General features: G+C 39.0%; 2 protein-coding genes across 2 annotated transcripts in view; both read left to right on the forward strand.

Annotated features, from left to right (window-relative positions):
* Positions 1–1,097, forward strand: part of LCMT2 (leucine carboxyl methyltransferase 2) — a 2,732-nt gene extending 1,635 nt beyond the window's left edge. The window contains exon 1 of the mRNA XM_006920442.3: positions 1–1,097. This exon is cut by the window's left edge and continues 1,635 nt beyond it. Coding sequence (XP_006920504.1) covers positions 1–430 — 430 coding nt within the window. The 3' untranslated portion in view covers positions 431–1,097.
* Positions 1,098–8,521: 7,424 nt separating this feature from the next.
* TGM7 (transglutaminase 7) overlaps positions 8,522–25,511 on the forward strand; it is a 33,667-nt gene continuing 16,677 nt past the window's right edge. The window contains exons 1-2 of the mRNA XM_006920586.1: positions 8,522–8,622; positions 12,604–12,776. Of these exons, the coding sequence (XP_006920648.1) occupies positions 8,522–8,622; positions 12,604–12,776 (274 nt within the window). The remainder of the gene's footprint in view (positions 8,623–12,603; positions 12,777–25,511) is intronic.

Consider the following 25,511-nt stretch of genomic DNA (forward strand, 5'->3'; position numbering starts at 1 on the left):
AGGGGGAGCCCTTATTGCTGGGGGTCTGGGTGCTTTTGAGGAGCCACTGAGCTCTGTACTCTTTCTGAAACCAACCTCTTGTGGATTCCTCTGGGAATCAGTAGACATCCAGCCTCCCATTACCCCAAGGTACTCCCACACAGCTCATGTGCTCAATGGGAAACTTCTGCTGGTTGGAGGGGTCTGGATTCATTCCTCCTCAGTTCCTGGAGTGACTGTTATCGATTTAACGACAGGATTGAGCTCTGAGTATCAGATTGACACAACATGTGTGCCATGGCCATTAATGTTACACAACCATACCAGCACCCTCTTTCCTGAAGAGCAACAGCTCCTGCTGCTTGGAGGTGGTGGGAACTGCTTTTCCTTTGGCACCTACTTCAACCCCCATCCAATAACATTAGACCTCTCTTCCTTAAGTGTTGGGTAGTAAGGACTGGACTTTTGATATATTCTGGCCATGCTAAAGTAGACAATAAAGCTTTCCACAAATAGGAATTGATTTTGATTTTGGCTATAAATACTAACACACCCTCAATGTCTTTTTTTTTTTTTTTCCTCTCAGCACTACAGTGCAGAAAGTGGAAAGTTGTTAAAACACCAACATTCAGAGAGATGGTACAAAAATAAAACATAAGTGGGCCTACCTGAACAGAGTGGTCACACAGTCCTTAGATTAGGAAATGGGGCTTTCGGATCCCTGTATCTAGTTTATTGGTCTTCCTCCCTTTTTCTAATCTAAGTTTATTTATTGAGTTAGAATGACCTTTAGCCTAGGTCAAGTGAAAAAAAATTCCTACTCCTAGGCTTTGTGATTTGAGATGTTACCTTGGAAAAAGGCTCATAGATCCTTGGTAACAATCCAAGATTAAATATAGTTGATGGGATGTGTTATTGACATCATTCTTCATGTATGAAACCTGAAATGAACCCATTTGCAGTTTGATTAAAGCATTGTGAGAGTGCAGCAGAGAACTCTGGGATAGCTTTAATGTGACACATTCATAGGATTTACTGAAAACTTTTCCATTTTTGCCACTGGTTCCATATTTAATTAGACTTATGAGTGCTAATAAACCAAACAATGTTTCAACTCATTTTGTACTTGGTATGATAATATTTTGCTCAAGATCCACTCTCTACCCTTCACTATGTTCTGTGCCCCAAGAGGGTGACCTTTATGAACTGCATTAATGAGTTTTCTTGTCTTCTAGTTTCTGGTGAGTTCCACCAGTCAGAAGCACCAGAGAGGAATGGTAGGGCAAGAAGAGTGAGTTGGTATTCTCAGGATTTCCCCTACCAGTCTGCAAGTTGGCAGTGTCTGCATTTTTCTGTCAAAGGCCACAGCTCCTGTCGTGCTGTCCCCTCCTATGAGATATATATCTAATTCTGCATCACTCCAGGTTCCAGTAATTTTTTCTTCTTACCTCTTCAGGCCTAGGAGTTTTAATGGCTCTGCTACACCTGAGTTGTACTGTCCAATATAATAGCCATTAGCCACATGTGGCTATTTAAACTTAAATTAATTGAGATTAAATAAAATTAAGAATTCAGTGGCTTAGTTGCATTAACCACATTTTAAATGCTTAACAGCCAAATGTGGCTAATGGCTACAGTATTAGACAATACAGATATAGAACATTTCCACCATTGCAGAAAGATTTGGGCACTGCTGAGATACTTCACCATTTTCGCTTGGGTTCCCTTAATCCTGCTCAACCCCTTTTAATTAGTATCTCCATTAAACTCTCCTCAATTATCCCCTTTTAAATGGATCATCTTTTCTAGTGAGCCTTGTGAAATCAATGAAACATCCTAGGTATTCATCCTTAAAATCTGAGCCTTAATTTGTCATCTAAATTGTGTATACCTTAGGAAATTTGCATCACAAAAGGTAGTGGCTTTGGTGGCACTCTGTACCACTTTAGTATTTCTTGTTAGTCTTCAATCTTTGAAAACTTAATATCTTGAGATTCTACAACTACCTAAATTCTGCAAATACGATTAATGTTAACATCTTGATAGAATTAATATGACAATCCTTTTTCCCTAAACATTTTTATCAGCGACTTTGCATATAAATGAATGTCAAAGGTGATTAATATAAAAACTGAGTAGCAAACACAAAGCTAAGTGTATAGAGAGAGCAATGTTCGCTCTGTTAGAAGAAGGCTCCTAGGAGAAGACATCCTGTGTCTAACTTCAGCTTGCTTGAGACTGCAAGAGCCCTTTCTGGGGAAATTATTAGCTGTGGTCATGAGTGAGTCCTGGGAAATAAAGAGCTTACACAACTAGGCATCTGGCAAGACTATGGGTGGGCCATGTACTGAACTGGCAGGATTATGATCAGAAGGGGATCATATTTGTATTTCCTGTTTCTAAGTTCACCACAGCCTATCTCCAACTTTCAAGAGCAGACCAAAGTAGGACATTGATGAAATGAGTGTTCTCTGCTGTGCAGTAGTATCAGAATTCTAACCTAGTAGTAACTCTAAAGCCCAGAGTATACATTCTATTATGCTATCTTTTAGATGGTGCCATCAACCATTATTATTTCATTACTTTATAGGAAAGAAAAGATAGTGTGTAGGGGGCAGGGTTGTGGTAAGAGGATCATAAAGAGAATATGGATGTGTGCCAGACCCAAATTAATAGTATCGTGATGCCTATTCTCTTGAGAACTGCCCAGTATGGCACATTATGAGTAATTGGGTTTGTTCTCAGAGAAATTATCCACGTTTCCTATAAGCAATTACCAGATTAAGCATGCCCTTCACCTCTACCCTATAGATGCATCATACTCAGTTAAGGAATTAGTTATTTCTCAGGCTCTACTCATTAAAGCACTTAGAAGCTTTGTAGGCAGCATTTACGCTGTGCCTTTGGAACAATATTCGGTATGGACTGGTGCTGGATCCCAATTTCTTAACAGTAACCTGCAGCAGTTAGTGATGTGGTCCAGACTGAGAACACAAATTGGACAACAATTTTTGCTTCTCCATTTCACCTCTGAATATTTTTGTTCTAAAATTCTGGAATGGAGCTCTGGGGTAGTTATGGAGTAGAGTATTTAATGAAAGGGCATTTTCTCATTTAGTGATTGTGCTTCTTTTTAAACCAGAAAAACTAAGGAAGGAAGAGAATTTCTTATTTTGAATATTTACCCTGTCAGGGTCTCAAAGACAGTGTACCATAACAGTGAGGATATGAAAACAGGTTAAGTACAACTCTTCTAGGATATGTTCTTCAAAGGCCAGTGTTGCCATTTCCTTGTGTGCTTTCTGGATTTTACCACTGAATGTCCCTTTCCCATCTTTATATAGATTTAATGCTCCTTAGTGATGGTAGGAAGTTGATATATAACAGTTGTGTTCCAGTGCCCAGGCATAGCCTTGGTCTTCTCTTTCAGTGATCTCAGATCTTGAAGTCATGATTTAGTCCATATGCATTTTGTGACCCCAAACATAACCTCAAACAGCCCATACTTACTCTGAGACCCATCTTATATGGCTTCTCCTAGAAAACACTCCCATATGACAATCCCAAATGTAATTAACCACTCTCTCCTGTGTGATAGAAGCCTGGGCTCTTTGGAGAGTCTGGTGAATAACAGAAGAACTAGTCACTAAGGTAAGTTCTTAATCTTAGGGACCATCCAACAATGTCTAGCGTCATATTTAAATTAAGCAGTAATGAAGTAATTTGACTGCAGTAATGAAGAAGGGGATATTAAATAACAGGCTGACAAAGTAGGTTATAAATCCTGGTTAATCACATTTGGATTTAATGTTTAAAAAGAGAAGGAGAATATATAGAGCAGAAATTATGAAACTTATAATCAACTTTACAGTAGGTTGAGATTTCCTTGGATGTCAATAATTATGTAGTTTAAAAGTGTTCTGTCATTCCACAGTTTAATTATAAGACTGCTCATTTATCCTTCTTGGACGATGAAATAAAGCTTTTGGTTGGGAAGGAGCATTTCTTTGACTAAGGGAAAGACCTGTGTCTGTCTATCTCACTTTTTTATCCCCATCAAAGTAGATGCTCAATAAATTCGTGTTGGATGGAGGTCCAATCTAACACTCGAATGAGTTGTATTTGAATATTACTATTGTTCCTACCATATACAAACAGATGTCAAAATTCCCTTAATTATGGTGTGTGTGTGGGGGGGACATTAAAGTTTTAAAGACCCCCTGTTTATGAGTTTTTAAAATTCAGCTGCCTTGACCTGAGTAAAGGCGGTAGACTTCCCAGTGTTATACCTAGCTTTACAGATCACACTTGAACCTTCTCTCTGATTGCAATTTCTAGCCGATCTTCATCTCTTTTGCTCAACGATGGACCATGGTTACCCCGTATCCTTTGGAAATGAAGTGAGCTAACTTTGCCAAAAGGCTAATCTGAGGAAGTAGGAACATGCAATTAAATGTGCTAATGAGCGTAGTATACACACAAGATCTTCCTAGGATGTGGTGATGCTTCACTGGCCATGACTTGGTGTGTGATTCTCAAAACAAGTTTAATAGAGGAAGAGGAAAGACCTTGCCTTAATATTTATGTGAAAAGTCATTTGCCACCTAATTGGCAGACTAAGACTAGGAAATAAATTGTAATAAGAATGTTTTTAGACTATTTCACTACATTCTGCTTTTCTCATTTCCTAGCCTTTGTCTACATTTTAAAACTTTTCATTAGAGCCTCAACTTCTGATTCATATTTAGACTTACTATTTTGGGAAAAGTTAGCAAAGCTGATATCTCTTATTTATAAATACATCAGGAACATAACCAATACTTAAAAGGAAAAAACAACTTTGCCATCACCTTTTCTTCCCCTGCCATATCCCCACCCCAAACTCAATTAAAGAAACAGAGTCTGGATCTCAATCCATTGAATTTATACTTGAACAATTGAATCCAGCCAGCATACTTTTATTTCCAGTGCGCGACACTGGAATGCTCAAAAAAGTCACGTGAATGGATATATGTTTGATTTAGGCTAAAATTAGTAACAAATAGTGAATTGTAATAAAATTAGAGGTTATTACCAGAAAATTAAATATAGCATAAAGTTATGCTAATTAAAATTTGTTTGATATTGGTGCCAGAATAGACAAATAGATCCAAGGAACAAAGAATTCAAGAACAGACTACATGATAAGGTGACATTTCAAATTAGCAAGGAAAGGCTGGACTACTTAGTATATGATTTGGGACTACCTGGCTAATCATTTGTAAAAAATGATGTTTATTCCCTACTTCTTACAAATCACAAGCTTAAATTCTAGATATATTAAAGACGTGACCTAAACTTAATAAACAAAGTAAAACTAAATTAAATGAGCATTAGGAGAAGTATAAAAGAATATGTTTATAATCTTGGTGGTAGAAAAGTCCCTAAAGAACACATGTGTACAAACAAAATTCAGGAAAAAATCTGATAACTTTATTCATTTAAAACTTAAGGACAACAAGAAAATACATTAAAATGTTAAAAGATTAGTCTTCCTTCTCCCCATGGACATGCCTTAGGGAGACTTTTTTTTTCTTTTTTCATTTAGTCCCTAGAATTAAGATGCATGTGACTCATTCCTCTGTTTCTCAATACCAGTTTCTGAGCTATGTTAAGAATGGGAAATTTGAATAATGTCAAGTGGAGATTCCAATTAACAATATCTACTTTTTCATTCATTCTTTCATTCATTAGACATTTAAGTGTTCCTAATAGGGTATATCAGTGAACCAATAATCCCTTATGGAATTTGCAGCCTAGCAGGGGGAAACAAGAAATTAAACAATAAAGATAATAAAAAGATTATATTAGAAGTAATAAGGACTGTGGGGGAAAAAAAGTAGAGTAGGTAAGGGGGATCAGGAGTGAATGGAAATAGGGATAGCAGATTACAACAATAATAGAGTGGAAAAGGTCACTCTCACTGAGTGGTGAAATTTTAGCAGACTTGAGGAGGTGCCAGAGTTGGCTAAGTAGATTATTGGGGAAAAAGTATTTTAGGCAGAGGGAATGGCAAGAGCTCCTAAAGCAATTCATTGTGAGAACTTCAGCTTTTATTCTGGGTGAAAAAGGGAGATGTGCGTGCTTTGGGGTGATATTATTTGACTTACATTTTTAAATGATCTCTCTGGACGTTGTGAGAAGAATACTGTAGGAGGTCAAGAGTTAAAGCAGGGGGACTTGTTGGAAGGCTGTTGCAGTAACCAAGATGAGAGATGATGTGGATTTAACTGGGATGGTAAAACATGGCGGAATTTGGGGTATATTCTGAAGGAAGAGACCACAGAATTTCCTAATGGACTGGGTATGGGATATGTTAGAGAGGAATGCGGATGGGCTTCAAGACTTTAGGCCTAAGCAACTGGAAAGTTGGAGTTGCCATCAACTGAGATGGAGATTACAGGTGGTACAGATTTGTGGGCGTAAATTAGTAGTTCAGGTTGGAAATGCTGACTTTGGGATATCTGTTAGACATCCAAATGAGAGCCACTTACTCAAATATCTATTTTATAATCTTCTTCCTCATCCTCTACATTCACTCACTTTTTCTTTTTCCTTCTTCAGTAAATAACCATACCAAACACAGGAATAGGACTGGCAAATAAAAATGGCTGAACTAGAAACACAAATTGTAGCTTGAAGAATAAGAGGGGCAAGCCCTCTGTGAGGTGGCCCAAGCCTGGCTACTCTGGGTTCCCAAAGCCCCTCCAAGAGCCACTTTCATTCAGACCTGTTATCTTGTTGTTGTTGTTGTTGTTTCTGATTTTCATTTCTTTCTATGTTAATATTTATTGTACATAATGTGTATATACACTTCATTAGCAACTTTTTTCATAAAGCCAGAATGCCTCATCCGCTGCCATACCTGCTCCCCTTACTTGATATCTCAGTTATACAGAACTATACCTAGGTCCTAAAGTATATGATACTGTTTCATGCCTCCATTCCTTTATTTACAGTGTTCTCCCTGTTGGGACTGGTTTTTTATTTTCTTTAAAGAAAAATATTTTTCAATTATAGTTAACGTACAATATTATCTTAGTTTCAGGTGTACAACACAGTGATTAGACATTTCTATAACTTACTAAATGATCACCCTGATAAGTCTAGTACCCATCTGACACCATTCCTTTTGGAGTTCTTGACATTGCTCTTCTTGCCTTACTTTCACATCATCCCAACCTTGTTAATACAACTCCTATTTGACTTTCAAAGCTTACCTTTGGAAAGCATTCTCTGATTCTAATCTCCACCCTCCCCACCAAATCCACCCTTTTAGACTGGGATGGGTTGCCCTCTGTATTGGCATAGCATCTTGTAAATATCATCCGTATTACACTTACCAGATTGTGTTATAATCTGTTTTCTAGTCTGTCTTCTCTGTCCAGATCGAAGCTTCTTAAGAGCAGGGATAGTATCTTATTCATTATTGTATTCCTAGCACTTGGCACTCTATAAACAAACTGAACAAGGATATCTCTCTCTCTCTCTCTCTCTCTCTCTCTCTCTCTCATACCCTTCAATATAATACATCCTCTTCCCTTAGGTCATTCGGCATTTAACATTAGGCCACGAGGCTGAAACACAAAATAAGAAGATACAGAAGATGTACTTCAGCAGAGAGAAGGAAGGGGTCTAGTATGAGATTCAAAGAACAAGGTGGGACCAACTGAACGTCAGCAGAGCAAAATAGAGCACAGCAGGACCAGACACAGGACATCCAAGATCAGAGAGGAGCTAGAGGTCTGTGCCCCTTCCCTTGTGAAGATATGTAGGCTCCCCATACACTCAGAACCCGTCTTGGAAAGAAGGCAGGGAAGGAGACATGTCTTAAGAGTGAAGAGACAGCCTAAACAGGGAGTTTATATGTTGAAATGACTAAGGGCACATAATTGCCTAAGGTTACAGAGGAAATGGTGGCACACCAGAGCTTGCGCCCTCAATCACTACACTACATCTGGACAGACACTGAGCAGGGTGAATTCTTGAGGGTGTTGGAAGCTGCCCAGAAAAGAGTAGATTGGAAGCCATAGGTATTAAGGAGCCATTATGGATTCTGAGCTGGAGAGTTACATGCTGTTTAAGAAAGACCAGTCTGCCATAGCTCTCCAGGACAAGCTAAGGAAAGAGAAATCTGGAAACAGGATAAAATTAGACATCAGTATCTATAACCCAGGCCAAAAATGATAAGAGCTTAAAATAGAGCAGTTACAACAAAAAGAGAGAGAACGGAACATATCCTCAACTATTTGTAATAATAATAAAATTAGTACCAGAACTGTATCAAGTACTTACCATGTGCCGGCACATTATCTCACTTAATTGTCACAGCAACTCTATGAAGAATTAACTGTTATTTTTCCAATTTTAAAGATGAGGCAATTGAGGCACAGAGAGGTTAAGCAACAGGCCTAATGTCACACAACTGTAAGTGGTAAAGCCAGGCATCAAACCCAGAAGGGTCTAATGTTGGAGCTCAGAATCTTAGCCAGTCTGCTTGACCATGATGCAGCAACAGGACCAGGTGACTTCTGATCAGAGAGGTAATGTGGTGGAAGAATCAGAAATCACATCAAAATCTCTAGGTTTGAAGATGAGAAAATGGTAAAACCATTGACAGAAATACGTTGTTGGGAAGGAGAAGCAGTTTGAGGAGAAAAATGAATTGAGTTTGGGGTATGTTGAGTATGTCAATATGATAGCATGGGATTTAACAGGATACGAGTGAGTTTTTTTTAGGCTCAATCTGTAAATTTAAGCTTTTAGTTAATGGGGAGGAGATAGTGAAGCCAATCTTTGAATTTAAAGACACACGTTTGTTAACTGAAATCGTCCCTGTTGCATTTACACTATAATAAATAATTTTTTTAAAAAAAGTAACTTATTTTCTTTTCTTGACATTGAGGGTATTCACTCAGTAGAGTAACAGGTGAATTTAGAAGTCTAGAGACCATAAGTTATCATTATTGTTCTGTATTCAGCAGAAAACTTTCATAGTAACTCCTTTGCAGGGCTCAGCTATTTCCAGATGCTAGACCCAGCTTTGGTTCTCAACAAACACCTTTGCCCTTCTTTACTTATTATATCAAATAAGGTGTCAACAACCCATAGTTCTGATTTCTCATTACCAAAAAAAACTGAGTCATTTGCTGAGGTAATAATCATAGGTAAGCATATTACAACAGTGGATGAACTACCCAGAAATGGAATGGAATGACAGGTAATGAAGTTCATTACCAACGGGTCAAATTCTGTATTCCCAGCTAAGAACTCCTTCAGTAAAAATAAGGAAAGCCGAGAAAAGAGAAGAACCCTACTTGAGCAGATGTATACTTTTTAAATAGTCCTTATTGCTTTCTTCCATTTATTGAGAGCTCACTCTGTGCCCAGAATTAGGCCATATGCGTTTAACCATTATTGCCTGTAATCCTCACAATTATTTTGTCCCCTTTGAGGTTAAGGATATTGAGGCTTAGAGGAAGGATGTAATTTGTTCGTGGACACAGGCTAATCGTAGAGGCAGGATTCAAACTCAGGTTTGAGAATCCTGTAGTAATTCAGTCTCAAGGTAGCTCTGAGGCTTAGACTGAATCCCATAACATGGCACTAATCTGCCTTGTAAGAATACCTAACTGCCATGACAAAATGCCTTGACAGTTTATAGACCCAAACTGGAATAGATCCAAACTCAAGCTGGCACTTGAGGGAAGTGCCTCTAAGAAGGTGCTGCTGGTCAGACTGGCCATACAGGCAGCATCGACCTGCCCCTGAAATGTCAAAACTCCCTTCTCCACATTGTCAGCCCAGCAACCTGAAACTCATTTCTGTTGACTTTGAGATATAAACCTTACGTAACCCTTCTCTGTCTCTACTGCTTTTATAGGCCCATGATTTCATGCCACGCTGAAGTCAAATAAGCAAGGCATTAGGCAGCAGCTGAACACAAGCCATCAGGGGAACCATTGTCCTTTTGTCCAGAACAACCAACCAAGCATGAATTTATGATGGAAATGTATGGTATTTCCTGAGGCTGAAGTAGTGTAGGCAGCTGACCCAGGTGCTCAGTCCAGACATCATTAACTTGAAAACTAACTGGGATGGCCAAGTTTGGGGATGAGCGCTAGGGAATGAGTTAACCTGGAAGTCATTCTCTCATCAGAAATCTGCTACTTTTATATCAAGTGCCTTAGAAACCAGACTCCTTTCAGCTCCTTATTTCATATCTATAATAGCATTTGCTATAGGTCAAAAGTTAAGAGTAGGTACTAACTTTCAGACCCTGGGATAAATACCCACATAGAAGAAATGATGTCTGTTCTGATATTAGGCCATTCTAGGGGGCATCTTTTTAACTCTTTCACGAGAACATAGGTAAGTGTTATTTTAAGGGGGATTGTGAGTAATTCTCTGGCCTGAGTAGAAACAGATGCTGTTTTGAACCTTAGAACTTCGATTAATGGTTATACTCAGCACCTCACCTGCCCCAGCCCTGAGGTGTTGCTGAAGTCATAGGACATTTCAGGACATCTTGTCTCATTCTTAAATACTATCTAGATGCTCTCTTTCAGGATGCTGTGGTTACAAGGAAATGGGGCTTCTCATTCCTCTCCCTCTAATGAAAATCCTGAATTGCTGCCTTTGCAGGAGCTCTATTTTATTTATTCACTCATAGAAATCAAGGGGTCATAAATAATGGGTTGAGGGAAAAGATGGGGGGGTCAATAGAGGGAGACCAAGATGTCTATAAAAGTAGTGAAGCTCTTACTTGATTCCAAGCCAACACTTCTCACGAGATGAAGCCATCTTTTAGTCAGGGCTTCTGGTGAAAGTGTGGAAACAATGGCTTGGCCATGTAGTCATCCTTAAATTACAGCCTGGTCCCTTGCCTAGGAGCAGGGTTTCGTCAGCCAAGGTTAGAAAACAGCCACACCTCACCTTAATGATTTTTGCCCGAAGTCTGTCCCAACCTGTAAGAATCCAAACCAGAATAATCATTAACATCACCACAGACTGAGGCGGAATGATCTTAACCTGGTTTTCTTTCAGGTTCTAAACCAACCTTCTAGCACCTAGCCTGATGTTGCTTTCTTTGGTTTAAAAGTTGTTTAGGGAGTTGCTTGAGTTCACTCCATATGTGAGCTGAACCTTCCCAAAATAACAGGCAGGGAATTGTCAGACACAGGTGGAGCCCTTGGACCTGCAACAGGAGTTTAGGAGCAATGGAACCATCAAATGCAAACCAGGGTGTTTTATATCTCTTTATTTGTCAAGAGATCAGAGGGTGCTTTATGCCATGGCTGAAACCCAGTCACAGAAACTGTGTGTGGAATGTACCCAGTCAGCTAGAGAATGTCCAAGAACCAGAAAAAAAGATCAGAGTGACATATTTCTTATAAAGAAATAGTACCCATCCTTTTAGTAGAAGTGGAAAAGGCAAGACCCTTCATGGGCAGTAACATGGGGTATAGAAAAGGAACTTAATTTACAACCTGAATTCACCACTGGGTGACGTGAGGAAAGTCAGATAATCTCTCTGGGACACAATTTTCTCATCTATAAAATGGGCTTGATAATAGTACCTAATTCATAAGGTGCTTATGAGGATTAAACAAAGCAAGAGTCTTCCATAGTGTGTGGCAATTAGAATGCACATAAAACAAATGCTGGTTTCCCTTTTATTCTGCTTTCTGGAGTTCACATTAATCCCAGGTCATTCTGAGTTCTACCACCCTTAGACCTGGATGAAGAGGCTCTCAGAGGGCCCAGTACTTGGAGTGCCTTCCTCAAATTTTTCTAAATCCCTCTCTGGCAGGGGCTGACAGTACTGTCCATACTGGTCCTGGTCCCACATGAGAACCAATCTCTATTTTACCTCTTTGAAAGGGCCCTTTGACTCTCCATGCATACCCTCTTCCCTTCCCAGGCCTCTCCTCCCTCCCCACACACATGGGGTTGACCAGATGCCCTGAAGAGCTCTAGGACTCACATCTATGTGGTCATCCCTGGGCTCTGTGGCCAGGACCAGGTGGAAACAACCTAAATGTTCATCGGCTGATGCATAGATAAACAAAATGTGGCATATCCATACAACACTGTATTCTTTGGCCATAAAAAGGAATTAGGTACTGATACATGCTTCAACATGAATGAATCTCAAAACATATGCCAAGTAAAAGAATCTAGCCACAAAAAAAGTATGTATTGTATGATTCCATTTATATGAAATATCCAGAATAGGCAAACTCATAGAGACAGAAAATAGATTTGTGGTTGCCAGGGGTTGGGATAGGGAGAAATAGAGTGATGGTTTCACGGACATGAGTTTTTTTGGGGGGGAGTGGTAAAAATGTTCTCAAACTAGATAGTAATGGTTTCACAACTGAATGCACTTGTTGTAGACAAAGCCAGTTACTGTTATGGGCACCTGGGGCTCAGTCCTGCTAGGCACCTCTGGAGAACCTAGAAGATTGTATCTCAGAATTACCCACCCTGAAGGAGATGAAAGGGAGCATTTATTTATCAGATCCTAGTTCCCAGTGGTCAAGGATTGGCCCTTGGGGTATTGACTTTCTTTCCTCTTTTCAGGTTTGCAAATGTACGAGTGTCCGGCAGGTCAGAGATATGCCGGAGTGGAGCGTGGAAGATTCCTGATAACATTGAGACTCACTGCTATCACGTGACATCTGTGGGAAGGAGTGCTGTCAGGTCACACCTGGTTGTTGCAGAAATAGCTAGAGTTAAAAGTGGGCCAAAAAGATGTGAGGTAGAGCATGAGATGTGTCCAATACACCCTTCGTTTGAAATACTACAGATACAGACTCATAGAGGTAGAAAGTAGTTGGGGAAGAGAGAGAAGTAGAAAAGAAGGTGGGTGAATTCTTGTCACTCCCTTCACTTGATCTTCACTTGAGCTTAAGAGTGTTGTTGTCTTATCTCCTCTCTTTAAAATGATTTTAAAAAATTATAAAAAAATAAAAAATAAATAAAATGATGATTAGCAGCTGTCTGTCCAAAGCCTAACTTCTCCCTCTCCATCATGACCTCCTATTGTTCAAGATTACCCACTCAATTTCCTCCACAGGAACCTTTCTTCCACTGTATTAAAGTCTCTACTTTCTCTCCACCATCAGCTTCCTCCTGCCCTCACGTTTCTTTCAAACCTAATGTAGAATCCATGGTTCATAATTTTAGTCACTCTCTCAAGACAGTTAGTTCTAGATTCTGCTTCTTAGCAGTTTTATACCATTCATCTGATAAAACCTCAACCCTGGTGAAATCGACTCCCAGGTTTCCTCATGGCCACATTCTGAGATGGGCCCCACTGGAGAGTAAAAAGCTGTTGTAGAGACTACTAACTCCATACTCTAATATATATTCTTTAATCATAGAACCCTGATGTCTAGTTAGACACATTGCTATTAGAGATAAAAAAATTGCATTTCCCAGCAGCCCTTGTACGCAGGTGTGGTCATATGACTGCATTTCAGCAAATGTGAGAGAATGTTGAATGGTTGCTAAGAAAAGCTTCAAAAGAGTTGATTCAGCAGAAGAGTCCCTCTTCTTTGCCTTCTGGTGCAACTCTTGTGGCCATCTTGAACCATGAGGTGACCCTGAGGACGGAAGCCACAAGCCAAGATGCTGAAGTAAAAAGTAGTATTGATCTCTGATGAAATCATGTACCAGTCCTAGTTTTAACTCCATAATTCTTTTATATGAAAGAGAAGTAAGGTTTGATTTTTAGGCAACTATTATTTTGTGTATGTGGGTTTTTCGTTTTTCTCTTTTATAACCGCCGGACTCAGAAGGGCCTGAAATACTATCCAACAATCTTATCATCTTTTTCTGTTCCATTCATTCTCAAATTCTCCTCTGGGGCTATATCAAACCATCAAAAGTCTCCTCAAATATCTTACTTTCCACTTCCTAGCTCATAGTCAGCTAATGACTAGGCCTCCTGCTTCAGTGGCAAATAGAAGTCAGCAGATCAGAAATCCCTCAGATTCCTGCCACAGGCTTGCCTGTCTGCTTTCCCACCCTTAGCACCTTTCCTCTTGTTGCTATAGAGACAATATCCATCCTCTATCTGAGGGAAAACTCTCCACCCTGGGGTCTAGGTTCCATCCCTCATATCTTTTCAGAAGACTTATTCTCTCAATTACTCCAGAGGCCATAAAACAATGTTTGTGGCCCACAGACATAGCCTGTTTGACTCATATAGGTTTTTTTTTTCCCTTTTGTTTTAATTTTACTTAAAGAAAAATGAAAGATAAAATCCATCTTTTTTTAGTGCATAATTCCACAAGTTTTGACCAACACATATATTTGTATATTACCATCAAGAACAATTCCATCATCCCCCAGAAGACTCCTTAGCCTCAGGCTAACATTTAGAAGGAGCCTGTACTTTCCTCTCTAGTTTCTTGTAGTTTCTGCCACTCTGTTTCTTACATCTCACTGTCTCACTCACTTAGGTTACTGACTTGACCCCTTGGAAATCTGAGTTTGAGGTACATGGATTATTCTTTCTCTTTCCTGTATTTTTTTAACCAATCCCTTTTTACTCTGTCTTTCCTGTCAACACTTAATCATGCTCAATTCTCCGACATTAGGGAAAAATCTCTCCTTTGACTTCTCCAGGTGCTACCCCTTCCCTCACAACCAAACTGCCTGAAAAAGTTGTTATTTGGGAACAGCTTGGTCAAATTCCCCCTCATAGGCCTGAAATTCTCCTGATACTCACCAGATAAGTAAGAAGTTTTTTTCTATTTTGTTGGAAAAAAGCAAACAAAGCAAATTAAACCAAGATTTACTGCATCTTTCTCAGGTGATAAATTTCTCATGCTGCCACATGTAACATTTCTTTGGAATTTTGGTGAGAAATTACTATCCAAATCACATCAACTTCTCTTTCATGTTAAAATTACAAATAGTGCAAGACGTGCTCACTGAGATGGCATCAAGTGAGGGAATGGGTTTAGATCCAATATTATATCTACAAATAATTTCTGCCTCCATTGTTTCTTTGAAGGAATCATCCAGTATAAGAAACCCTGTGTATCTTTTCTCCTATAGTGAGGAATCCAGATCATTTGGAAAAGCAAACAACAACAACAAGAAACAAAAACAAAACCTGAAATCTCATTCGCAGAAGGTTGAAACAAAGGCAGGTAATATTTAAATATTACTGAACATTGTTTTGAGTAGAAAATAAAGGAACAATGAAAAAATTTCCTTCAACAGACCTCTGCCTCTTGGTGTCCTGAAATTATTCCTTCATTGATTTTTACTCCCTTCATTGATTATTTTTAAAAGAACAAAAGTGAAGCTTGGCAAACAAGAAAGGAAGTCAACCCAACTTTGTCCACATTCACTATCTTCATTTCCTCCTCTCCCATGAAGTTCTCAACTCCCTCCAACATCTTTTCCCAACATAAATCACATCAATGAAATCTCTCTCACTAAGGTACAATAGTCATCACACCACAGACTGATGGATACTCAATGGCTATCATGTCCTCTACTCAACCTTTAAATGCTGGAGTTCAAAGAACTAGGCTTTCTTCTTACTCTATGACCTTTCCCCACATGTACTCACCCAAACCCTTGTCTCCAATGATAACTTTTTATGTCTCTAACCCAGACCTTCCCTCTCAACTATGGATTTGCCTATTCAACTTCCTAGTCAGCCTCTCTGTTGTGTGTGTAATGGGCATCTCAAACTCAACCATAAATCCTGAACCTGACCTGTGTTCTGATTCCCTAAACCTAGTCCTGATCTAGTGTTTCCTTTTTCGAGAATAATATCACCATCCATCAAGAAGCACAGAGGCAAACAACTTTAGGACTCATGACATCTCCTTCTCCTTCATTCCACATATATAATCAATTACTACAGTCTATCAGTTTTACCTTCTCATACCTCTAGAATCCTCCACTGAGAACATCTCTAATGCCACTACCCTGGTCCAGGTCTCCATTATTTCTCACCTGTTTTACTGTAAGAATTTCCCAGTGAGTCCCCTTTAATCCACCTTTGCCCTCCCATACCCTGCCATCTATCTTCCACACTAAAATCAGAATATCTTTTAAACATAAACCTGACATTTTACTACCCTACTCATTTCCCTTACTCGTTTCCCATTTCTTTTAGGAAAATAGCCCAAAACAAAAATCTCTGGCATGCCTTCATCTCATACTATGCTCCTTTTTGCTCAAGGCACTTCAGTCACACTGTCCTTCTCTCAGGAATGTTAGGGGAACTGGACCTGCTTTTTTCTACCTTGGGGTGTTTGTTCCCTTTGCAAGGGACACTCCTTGCCTCTCAGCATCATGTTCTAATACTTAGAATTTTTAATCATCTTACAAAACAAAGTCAAATATCATACCCTAGAGGAGCCTTCTGTCCCCAACCCTCCAGCCTTCCCCAGGTTGACCAGGACCTCTGGAAATATGGTTTCAGAACAATCTGTACCTGCTCAATTGGAACTAAGTAATTAATTATGAGACATCTGTCTTTCTTGGTAGAATGTAAATTCCATGTATACAGGAACCATATCTGTTATTTACTACTGCACCTTCAGAATTTAGTCAAGTACCACGCTCATGGAAGCTCTCGATAAAACTATTTGTTGAATAACCACATTAAAAACCTTCTTTGTCTAAACTAAGACTGCTCATTCTGAAAAGAGTCACTGCAGACACCTCCTGGGGTTGCAGAGTTACCCTCTGGGAAATAGCAGCAGCTCTCAGAGACTTGTTGCTTGAGTCTCCAGTGGAGCTTAGGAAAGCCACTCTTCACTCATAACCATATGTCCTCTCTAGGGACTAATAAGAATATATCTCTTTACTAAGAACCGTATGGTTCTTAGGGAAAGCATCACTGTCACTAAATGAAGAAACTTAGGAATACATAGTGCTGCCCATTTGAGAAGCAGGTAGGTCCAGAATCAACACTTATAATTAATTTGAAATTGCTGCCTTCTCCGGCCCACCAAGTCTTCATAAGATGCATCTCTTTCAGTCCAGAGCCCCAGAGCCACTCACTGTACCTCTGCAGCTCTGAAGGATGGCTATCTTTTTCAGGTGCTCTCCAAGGGAATTCTTCAAGACAGAATTCTGGGTATACCATGTAAACCACATTTCCCATCATATCATCCTAAACATACCTTTCTAATTTGATGAAAATTTGTTTAATTATACACACAGAGCCTAGGACAGTGCTCTGGCACATGACAGGCACTCAATAAATCTTTGTGGAATGAATCAACGAAATGCCTGCAAAAGTGTGAGAACATATTTATTAAGGAAGTATTCCAGGAGAAAGGGATATTTAAACTAGAGTCCTGAAGAAAGAGGAATAGTTAGCTAGGAGAACAGAAGAGGGGAGAACATTCCAGACAAATGCATGTGAGAAAGCTTTGGGCAGGGAGAAAATGGATGTGCCCAAGGAAGCAGGAGAACTCAGAGGAAATTCTAAATTCCTAACCACAGTTTACATGGCCAGTGAGGTCTGGCCCTCCCTTCTTCTCTGACTCCCTCTCCAGTCATTCCCTCAACTTTACCCCCACTCACACTGATTGTTCTTTTCCTCCAATGGACCACTCCCCATACTCTGGCTTCCTGCCTCAGGACCTTTGAACTTACTGTTTCCTTTTCTTTATTTTCAAATGACATTTATTCCTTGTCGCTTAGCTTCAGTTCAATATCCCTTCCCCAGGGATATCTTTCCTGACCACCCAATCTAAACTAGCATCTTGCTCCTAAATAGTCTCTCTCAAACCTCTTGTTTATTTATTTATTTTTTCAGAACAATTATCCCCACCTGAGCATTTTTTAGCTTATTAACTTGTTCATTGACTATCTCCCCCATTGTTCATTGACTATCTCCCCCACTAAAATGTAAGTTCCATGAGAACAGAGACCTCATCAGTCTTGTTCACTTGTATCCTTGATGCCTGGCACTTACAGATGCTTAGCAGATATTTGTCAAATGAATGAATGGCTGCAGCAGAGAGAGAACGAGGAAAAGTGAAGCAGAAGTTGAAACATGCAGGGCTTTGGGAGACCATACTGTATTTTTTTTAGATCTTACTCTAAGGGGAATAAGAAGACATGGAAGAGTTTAAGCAAGGGACCAATCTGACAATCCTTGCTTTTCTAAAATATCACTCTGGCTGCTGTGTGGTGTAGGGACTGAGAGAGTTTAAAATGCAGCAATAGGAGGCCAATTAGGAGGTGCAGTGGTCCAGGAGAGGTGATAGTGACCTGGCCTGGTGAGGGATAAGGTGGGAATGGAAAGAAGAGGAGGAATTTAGATTATGTGCAGCCTGAAGAAATAATTTAGTTGTAGCATAATTGATGGGACTAACATATATAAAAAAAATATTTTTAACTGGACAAGCTCGTGAGGTTTTTGGTGGCAGAATTAGGTATGACCTCCACCCCAGGTTTTAGATGTTTAGGCAAAACTCCTCCATTTCTCCTCCTCCATCATTTTGAAGGGGCAGAGGAACATCCTGGAAAAAAAGGTATTGGGGGACCAACTATGATTAACTTGGATATTTACTGATGAAAACAGGTTTGATGGCCTGGAGTCGTCCAGACTGAGGTCAGACAGGCAGGTGAGGACAAGATGGGTGAAGCTCACCACCAGGCAGGGGCTGTCTGCATAAGAACCCATACTCAACAGCAGGGGCTCAGGAACTGATCCCAGGCAGAGGGTGTGGCTCTCCTGCTCCACCCTTCCAGCTATATAACTGAAGGCCTTTGCAGTCCTCTCAGGCTTATGGAATTGGTCAAGAACCTCTAGCCCAACAGAGCCAGTCGACTCATCCTTGAAAGTGTGCAGCTGAATTCCCATTCTCTAAGCAGGTGCCAGTTGTTGAGAGAGCAGGACCTATTCTTGGACAAAAGTAAGCATCCTTGGTGATTCTCTAGGATTTCTGGGGAGGGAATCTCAGGAACTACTTTATTTCCAGCTAAAATCATAGGGGAAGTATTGGAATTGCTGTAATTAAAATATCATAGAAAATGGGATTTATTTTGTAGATGGCTCAGCCTGTTCAGGTGGGATCATCCAGTGACATGTAGAAAGACAGGGAGTCTAGAGGGGAAGACAAAGTATACAAATGACTAGAGTGTGATCTGTGCTGGGAAGGAGAATAGAAGTGTTCCAAGAAAGTAAATATGGGACCTCAGCTAGTTAGAAAAAGCTGCTATGAGGAAGTGCATTTCAGGAGAAAGGGTTGAAAGTGTGATCAGGGAAGGGCATGGCTTACAGAAGCACTTTAATTTGGGAATTTGGTAATTGGACAAACCACCAAAAGATCAGAAAGCAAGTGAGAGGAAAAACTGTGGGCAACACAGCTGGAGATATGGTCGGGGTAGAATATGGTGGCAGAATAAGTGAACCATGTTAAGTAAGATCTTGGACCCTGGAGCAATGCAAGCCATTGATGAGTCTGAAACAGATATGACATAATCAGTTTAGGTCATATATGAATGATGTCTTCAGTCTCCTGAGAAAAATCAAGCCAGGAGTACTAACAAGACTGAGTGAGACTGAGGCTGGATTCTCCATGCTCATGAATGTCTCCTTGGATGGCTTAGCAGCACATCTTTCACTCGACATGAATCTCACATTCCGAAGAAACACAAATATTCCTCTTATTACCAATAAAACTAGCTAGTGTTTGTATAGTACTTTAAGGCATCCATACGCTTCCACAAATCTATTTGATCTAATTACCGCTGTCTATTTTATTCTCAAAGCAACTCTATGAAGTAGGCACTGTTATTGGCCTCGTTTTATATAGGAGTGGGGCTCTCATCAAGGCTTACTTGCTTAATGCTTAAGTTCAGATGAGTCTACGGATATGCTACCCTCAACATGCCCGATCTCGTCTGATCTCGGAAGCCGAGCAGGGTCAGGCTTGGTTAGTTTAGGCAAAACTCCTCCATTCCATTTGGATGGGAAACTACCTAGGAATACCGGGAGCTGTGGGCTTAAAAAAAAGAGTTCAGAACCAGGTACTCTAACTCAGAAACCTGTGTTCTGTCCATTTAGTCACATGACTTTTGAATAGCATGTTTTAAACAACTAATAAATTTTTGTAATATTTACAAGGATGAGTAAGAAATAATATGAATTTGGGGGGTGGGTGGAGCCAATGAGTTCAATTTTGAACATGTTGAATTTGAAATGACTGCAGGATTTTTAAGTGGAAACCCCAATAGCACATATAAGGGTGTATAGCCAGGCAAGGATTATAGTGTGTCTATATTTATTTTCAAGTTAAAAGTCCTCAGAGCTTGCCGTCTTGTTGTGGGGCACATCCAATGGATTAACCCTAGCAGAGGTTGGTCTACTATCAACATAGAGATAATTCTACGGTAGAAGGGCTTTTATGTTCTGGAAACTAAATTTAAAACTTGACTGTATTGGGCATTTGTCTTGTAAAGAAAAAATCTATAGAGTAAACAGAATATAATATGATCAAAGAACATGATTCGCAATACCATGATGAATATTGAGCATAACATAATCAACTGATTGTAACTTAATTTGCAATTAGTTGTTCAATATAGCTACTTAGCTAGATTCCAGATGGGGATGACAACCATGTGTAAGAAGCTGATGAAGGTAGTGCTATGAAAGAAGCTAAGGGTAATCAAAAGCTCAATTTAAAATTCTAAACTTTAAATCATAAAACTCTAACTTCTAAAGCAGTGCAGGAAAAACAGCTTTGTTTTTACAGTTTTGAAACTTGTAAGCCTCTGACCCTTTCTTCTTGTCTCTATTAAAAACAATTGCTTTATAAGGTGAGTTTTTGTTGCTGTGGGCATTTCCTGAGCCAGCTTCAGAAGCACTTCCCCACTTCCTCCCGCTTTGCCCATGCTGTGCCTTTGGCCTGGAATGCCTTTCTCATTCCATCTCTCTCTCTAAAATCCCCTTCATCCTTCATGACCAGTGGCTGGTCACACAACACAATGCCTTTCTCTAGCTCCCCTCTGGAAGATCTCCATCGCTCTGAGCCTGCTACTCAGGGTGGTTTCATCTGTAGAGGACATTTGTGTGTGTGTTATCTCCACCAAAAGATTCCAAGCTCCTTGGGGTTAAATTAAGACCAGCGTTTAACTCTGTGTGCCTCAAAACTTCTAACATGGTGCCATCAGTATTACAGTAATTCAATACTTGTAAAATGAAGGAAAGAAGGAATGAAAGCAGTACCCAAAATTGAGACACTCAGTCTTAAAGGGGCCTTTAAGGCTGACCAAATAGAATTTCTTTGGATAACTTGGATAATAATATTGTGATTATTTTTGGAGAAACCTATTTTTTCTACTTAAGCCCCCAAATAAAATGGAAGGGTTGAAATAAAGAAAGAGAAAGAAAGAAAGAAAGAAAGAAAGAAAGAAAGAAAGAAAGAAAGAAAGAAAGAAAGAAAGAAAGAAAGAAAGAAAGAAAGAAAGAAAGAAAGAAAGAAAGAAAGAAAGAAAGAAAGAAAGAAAGAAAGAAAGAAAGAAAGAAAGAAAGAAAGAAAGAAAGAAAGAAAGAAAGAAAGAAAGAAAGAAAGAAAGAAAGAAAGAAAGAAAGAAAGAAAGAAAGAAAGAAAGAAAGAAAGAAAGAAAGAAAGAAAGAAAGAAAGAAAGAAAGAAAGAAAAAGAAAGAAAGAAAGAAAAGAAAGAAAGAAAGAAAAAGAAAAAGAAAGAGAAAGAAAGAATATTTGATATGTAAAAGCTTATTTTTTACAAGGCAAAAGTCATTACATCATTAAGGCTGTTATTTTCAAATATGGCAAATTGTTTTAAATGGAAATTCTCACTTTCAACAAGTTCTGTCTTTGGGATACAGGATGATTGCAACTATGGAATAAAGCCTACCTCAGCATAGGCAAAACAGGAAGAAAAATTACCAAAATGTACACTCCCTTCTACCATTTAAAAAGTCTATGTTCAAAATATCTTTAATATGAATTAGGATTTTTATTACAAAGAGTTGTTTTCTTAAAATTCTCTGTTCCTCAAAAGAGCACCTATTTCTACTATAAAAGATTCTTACACCAGTACCCAAAATATTATTTTTTTTGAGCTGTGGTGTATAATAACTTTGACAAAAATAAAGTCCCTAAGGTGCTCAGAAAACACTTGGTAATGAACAAGTTTAATGTACCCAACTGAAGACCATTTCCTAAATACACTCAACACATTAAAAAAGAAAGAGGATGTGACAGAAAGCTTTGGTTACAACAGGCACAGGAATTTTCTCTATGAATCACACAGATTAACCCGAGGAATTAGGCACCTCTGACATACCTTTGACAATGACTAGTAAACATGTAAATAGCTTTATGTTTTCTCTGTAGCACTATTCTTTTACCAAACAAAATTCTTCCTCCAGGAGTGTTACTGGATATTTCAGCTTCTCTGCTTAAACTGTGAATTTGGTAAAATATACATGTCCAGAGCTCAAGCCATGGTCCTCCTACCCCTTTTCTTACTTTCTCTTAAAAAGATTTTTTTTCTCCCTGACTAAAAACGTCTTACTCTCCCTCTGTGGAATTTTCTTCCTTCCTTCCTCCCTCCCTCCCTCCCTCTACCACCTCTCCTTCCATTCTTCCTGCCCTCTTTTCTGTCCTTCATATGTCAGAGGGAAAATTACAGGTACCCTGTTGCTTAGCCAATTTTAGAGATAAAATCTTAAAAAAAAAAATTCAGGAAAGTATCAATAAGGAAATCACAATCATTCACAATCTCACTGCTCTTAGACAACCACAGTTTATATTTTCTTCCATTTGTTAAAAATGGCTTTGTCCGTATAAATATCATTTTTCACACCACTGAGATAAGCTGCACTGTTTTGTATCCTGCTCCCTCAGCACTAGTTAACATTATGTCATAGGCATTTCCCCTGGTCATTGGAAACTTTACTAATTTCATTTTTAATCGATAGCATAATAATCCACCATTTCAATGTACTTCATTTTTCTTCAAGAAGCAAAGGTCTCTGGGTTCTAATGAGCTGTTCAAAGGCATTTTCATGGCCATTTGTGTATGACCTTCCTGAGGGCATCTCTGTTCCCCCATCTCAACACTGTCGGGTCATGCCTGACACCAAAATGAGCTGGTTTAGAGTGAATGGGGTCCCAAGCCTTGAAGTGACAGAGGTGCTAAGGGACAGATCCAAACCAAGCTTTGCCTTCCATGTCAACTGAGTCTTCTCAGTTTAAAAAAGAGGCCACAGAAACAAATCCCTCAGTAATTTTTAAAAAGGCGTCAGACAGAGCCCTTTTCCTTAAGCTAAGATGTTCCCAGAACAGTGTTTGGAAAGTTTAGAGCAGGAGGGACTAGGAGGAGGAGGAAATGGCAGCCCCACCCGACTCAGTTCGGAAGGAAAGTTTCTAGTTGGATGACTATAATTGCTCAGAGAGGCAATTAAGTCTAGAATCTTAATACTGATTAGTTGAAGGGCCCTGACAGACAGGAGGGAGATGGATCAGGGTGAGTACTGGAAATTTAACTTTTCTGAGGTGCTAATTCAATAGGGGAGATGTGTAGAGAGGGTAGAGGTGAACAGAAAAGATAGGAGGGCCTAAATTGATGTTGGTAGTTTCTGTGTAAGCTGGTACTTTTCTCCCATTTCTTTACCTTCATTCAGACCTTGGGGCACAAATCATACAGCTATTAATTTTCTTATGAATGGATTCAGCTTAACCATAAAGTTGTAGAAGATCTTTTCTTTAACAGCTTGGGACTGGAATGGCCTTGGAAGTCTGAGGGGGCTCTTAGGGACCTTGATCTTTACCACTTGGTGCTTTGTGCCCTTGATGCTTGGTGCCCTTGGTGCTCTTGGTACTTGAGAGGCCATTTCTGAGGTTAACCTTGGAGCTGTGGGAGAACCATCTCTTGGATCCTAGACTTTCTCCTGGTCCAGTTTCTCCTCTGGCTCTCAGCTCCCCTTAGAGAGATGCTGCTCCTGCCTTGTGAGCTCAAAGACTTTTGGAGTCCCCGCAGAATCCCAGATGCTCTGCTGCTAGGAGTGAGAAAAACAAGGCAAGCTTGGCCAGCCTGGAAGACACATGGGGCCTGTCGTGAGAGGGCACTAAAGATGGATTATGTATTTTTGAAAATTGCGTTCTAAATTATATATTCTAGAAATTATTAGAAACTAGAGATGTGCATGGTTTATTTAATGTAAGTCAGTTTAATAGTAAAGGCTCAAGAGGCTTATTCATATTCTAGATTCCAGGGTATCTTTGTGCTAAATTTTATGGTATTTTTCTACTCAATTATCCCCAACTACAATAAGCCTAAAACATTATAGAATCTCTTAAAATACTATACTTTAATTAAACCAATAACACAAAAAATATATGTGCTTGTTGTAAAAAGTTAAAAGTTCATATATTAGGATAAAAAAAGTCCAAGTACTCCTTTACATATATATGTACTCCCAATATGACTTTTTCCTCACACACACACAAAAAACTATTAACAATTTAGTTAACTACTTCCAAATAATACTAGGTTATATAAAATTGTTTTATAAAATGAGATTATATAATACATATTATCTGATGTCTTGCTTTTTAAAAAACTTAATCATATATCTTAGAAATCTTTGCATGTCAGTGCAATATTGGTCTATCAAAAATTTGAAGTGAATTATAGTTTTCCATTCTAGGCATAAAAGCACAATTTATTTAACATATTTATTAATTTGTTTATTACTATGCCTTGTTCATGGACATTTAGATTGTTTCCAATATTTTCCTCTTATAAACAATGCTGCAATTAACATCCTTATTAACAGATATAACTTTGCATGTGTGTGTAAATATTTTTCATATGAAAGATTTCTAAAAGAAGAACTATTGGATCAAAGACAACATCCACTTTTTTTTAATGGATATTGTGGGGGAAGGAAAACTTAACTGGTTTTCTCTCTACCAATTAGGTTCCTGGGGACTTTTAAATTAGACAAAAACTAACAAGAGAAAGACAAATAGAGGTTTATTAACACGTGCATTGCACATACATATGAGAACACACAGTGATGAGTAACTCAAAGGAGTAGTTAGAACTTGGCCTTATATAGCATCTTAACAAATGAACAATGAATATGTAGAGAAACAAAAGACAAAGGAAAAGCACTTTGAGTTTCTAGGGTAGCAAATTGTAAGATAGTAAATGTACGGAGGAACTAATGGAAGATAAACGCTATTAATAGTTTATTATGTAGATTCCTCTGTGCTTCTCTGGGCTGCTGAGGGTCTAGAGCTGCCTCTGGTTATTAACTCTGTCTTTCCTTGTAGAGAGGAGAGGGAGGACACCTTTACAAATTTATATCCTGCTTTTAGGCAAACGGTGGGGAGAGGGGCAGAGAGTTTTTCTTTTATCTGTTTCTTCTCAATTGCCTTCAGCTCAAAATAATCTTTATGCCAAAGTGGCATATTTGGGATAGCATATTCTCTTACCCTTCAGTATTATCCAAT

Source organism: Pteropus alecto, unplaced genomic scaffold, assembly GCF_000325575.1.
Source record: "Pteropus alecto unplaced genomic scaffold, ASM32557v1 scaffold86, whole genome shotgun sequence".
Lineage (NCBI taxonomy): Eukaryota > Metazoa > Chordata > Mammalia > Chiroptera > Pteropodidae > Pteropus > Pteropus alecto.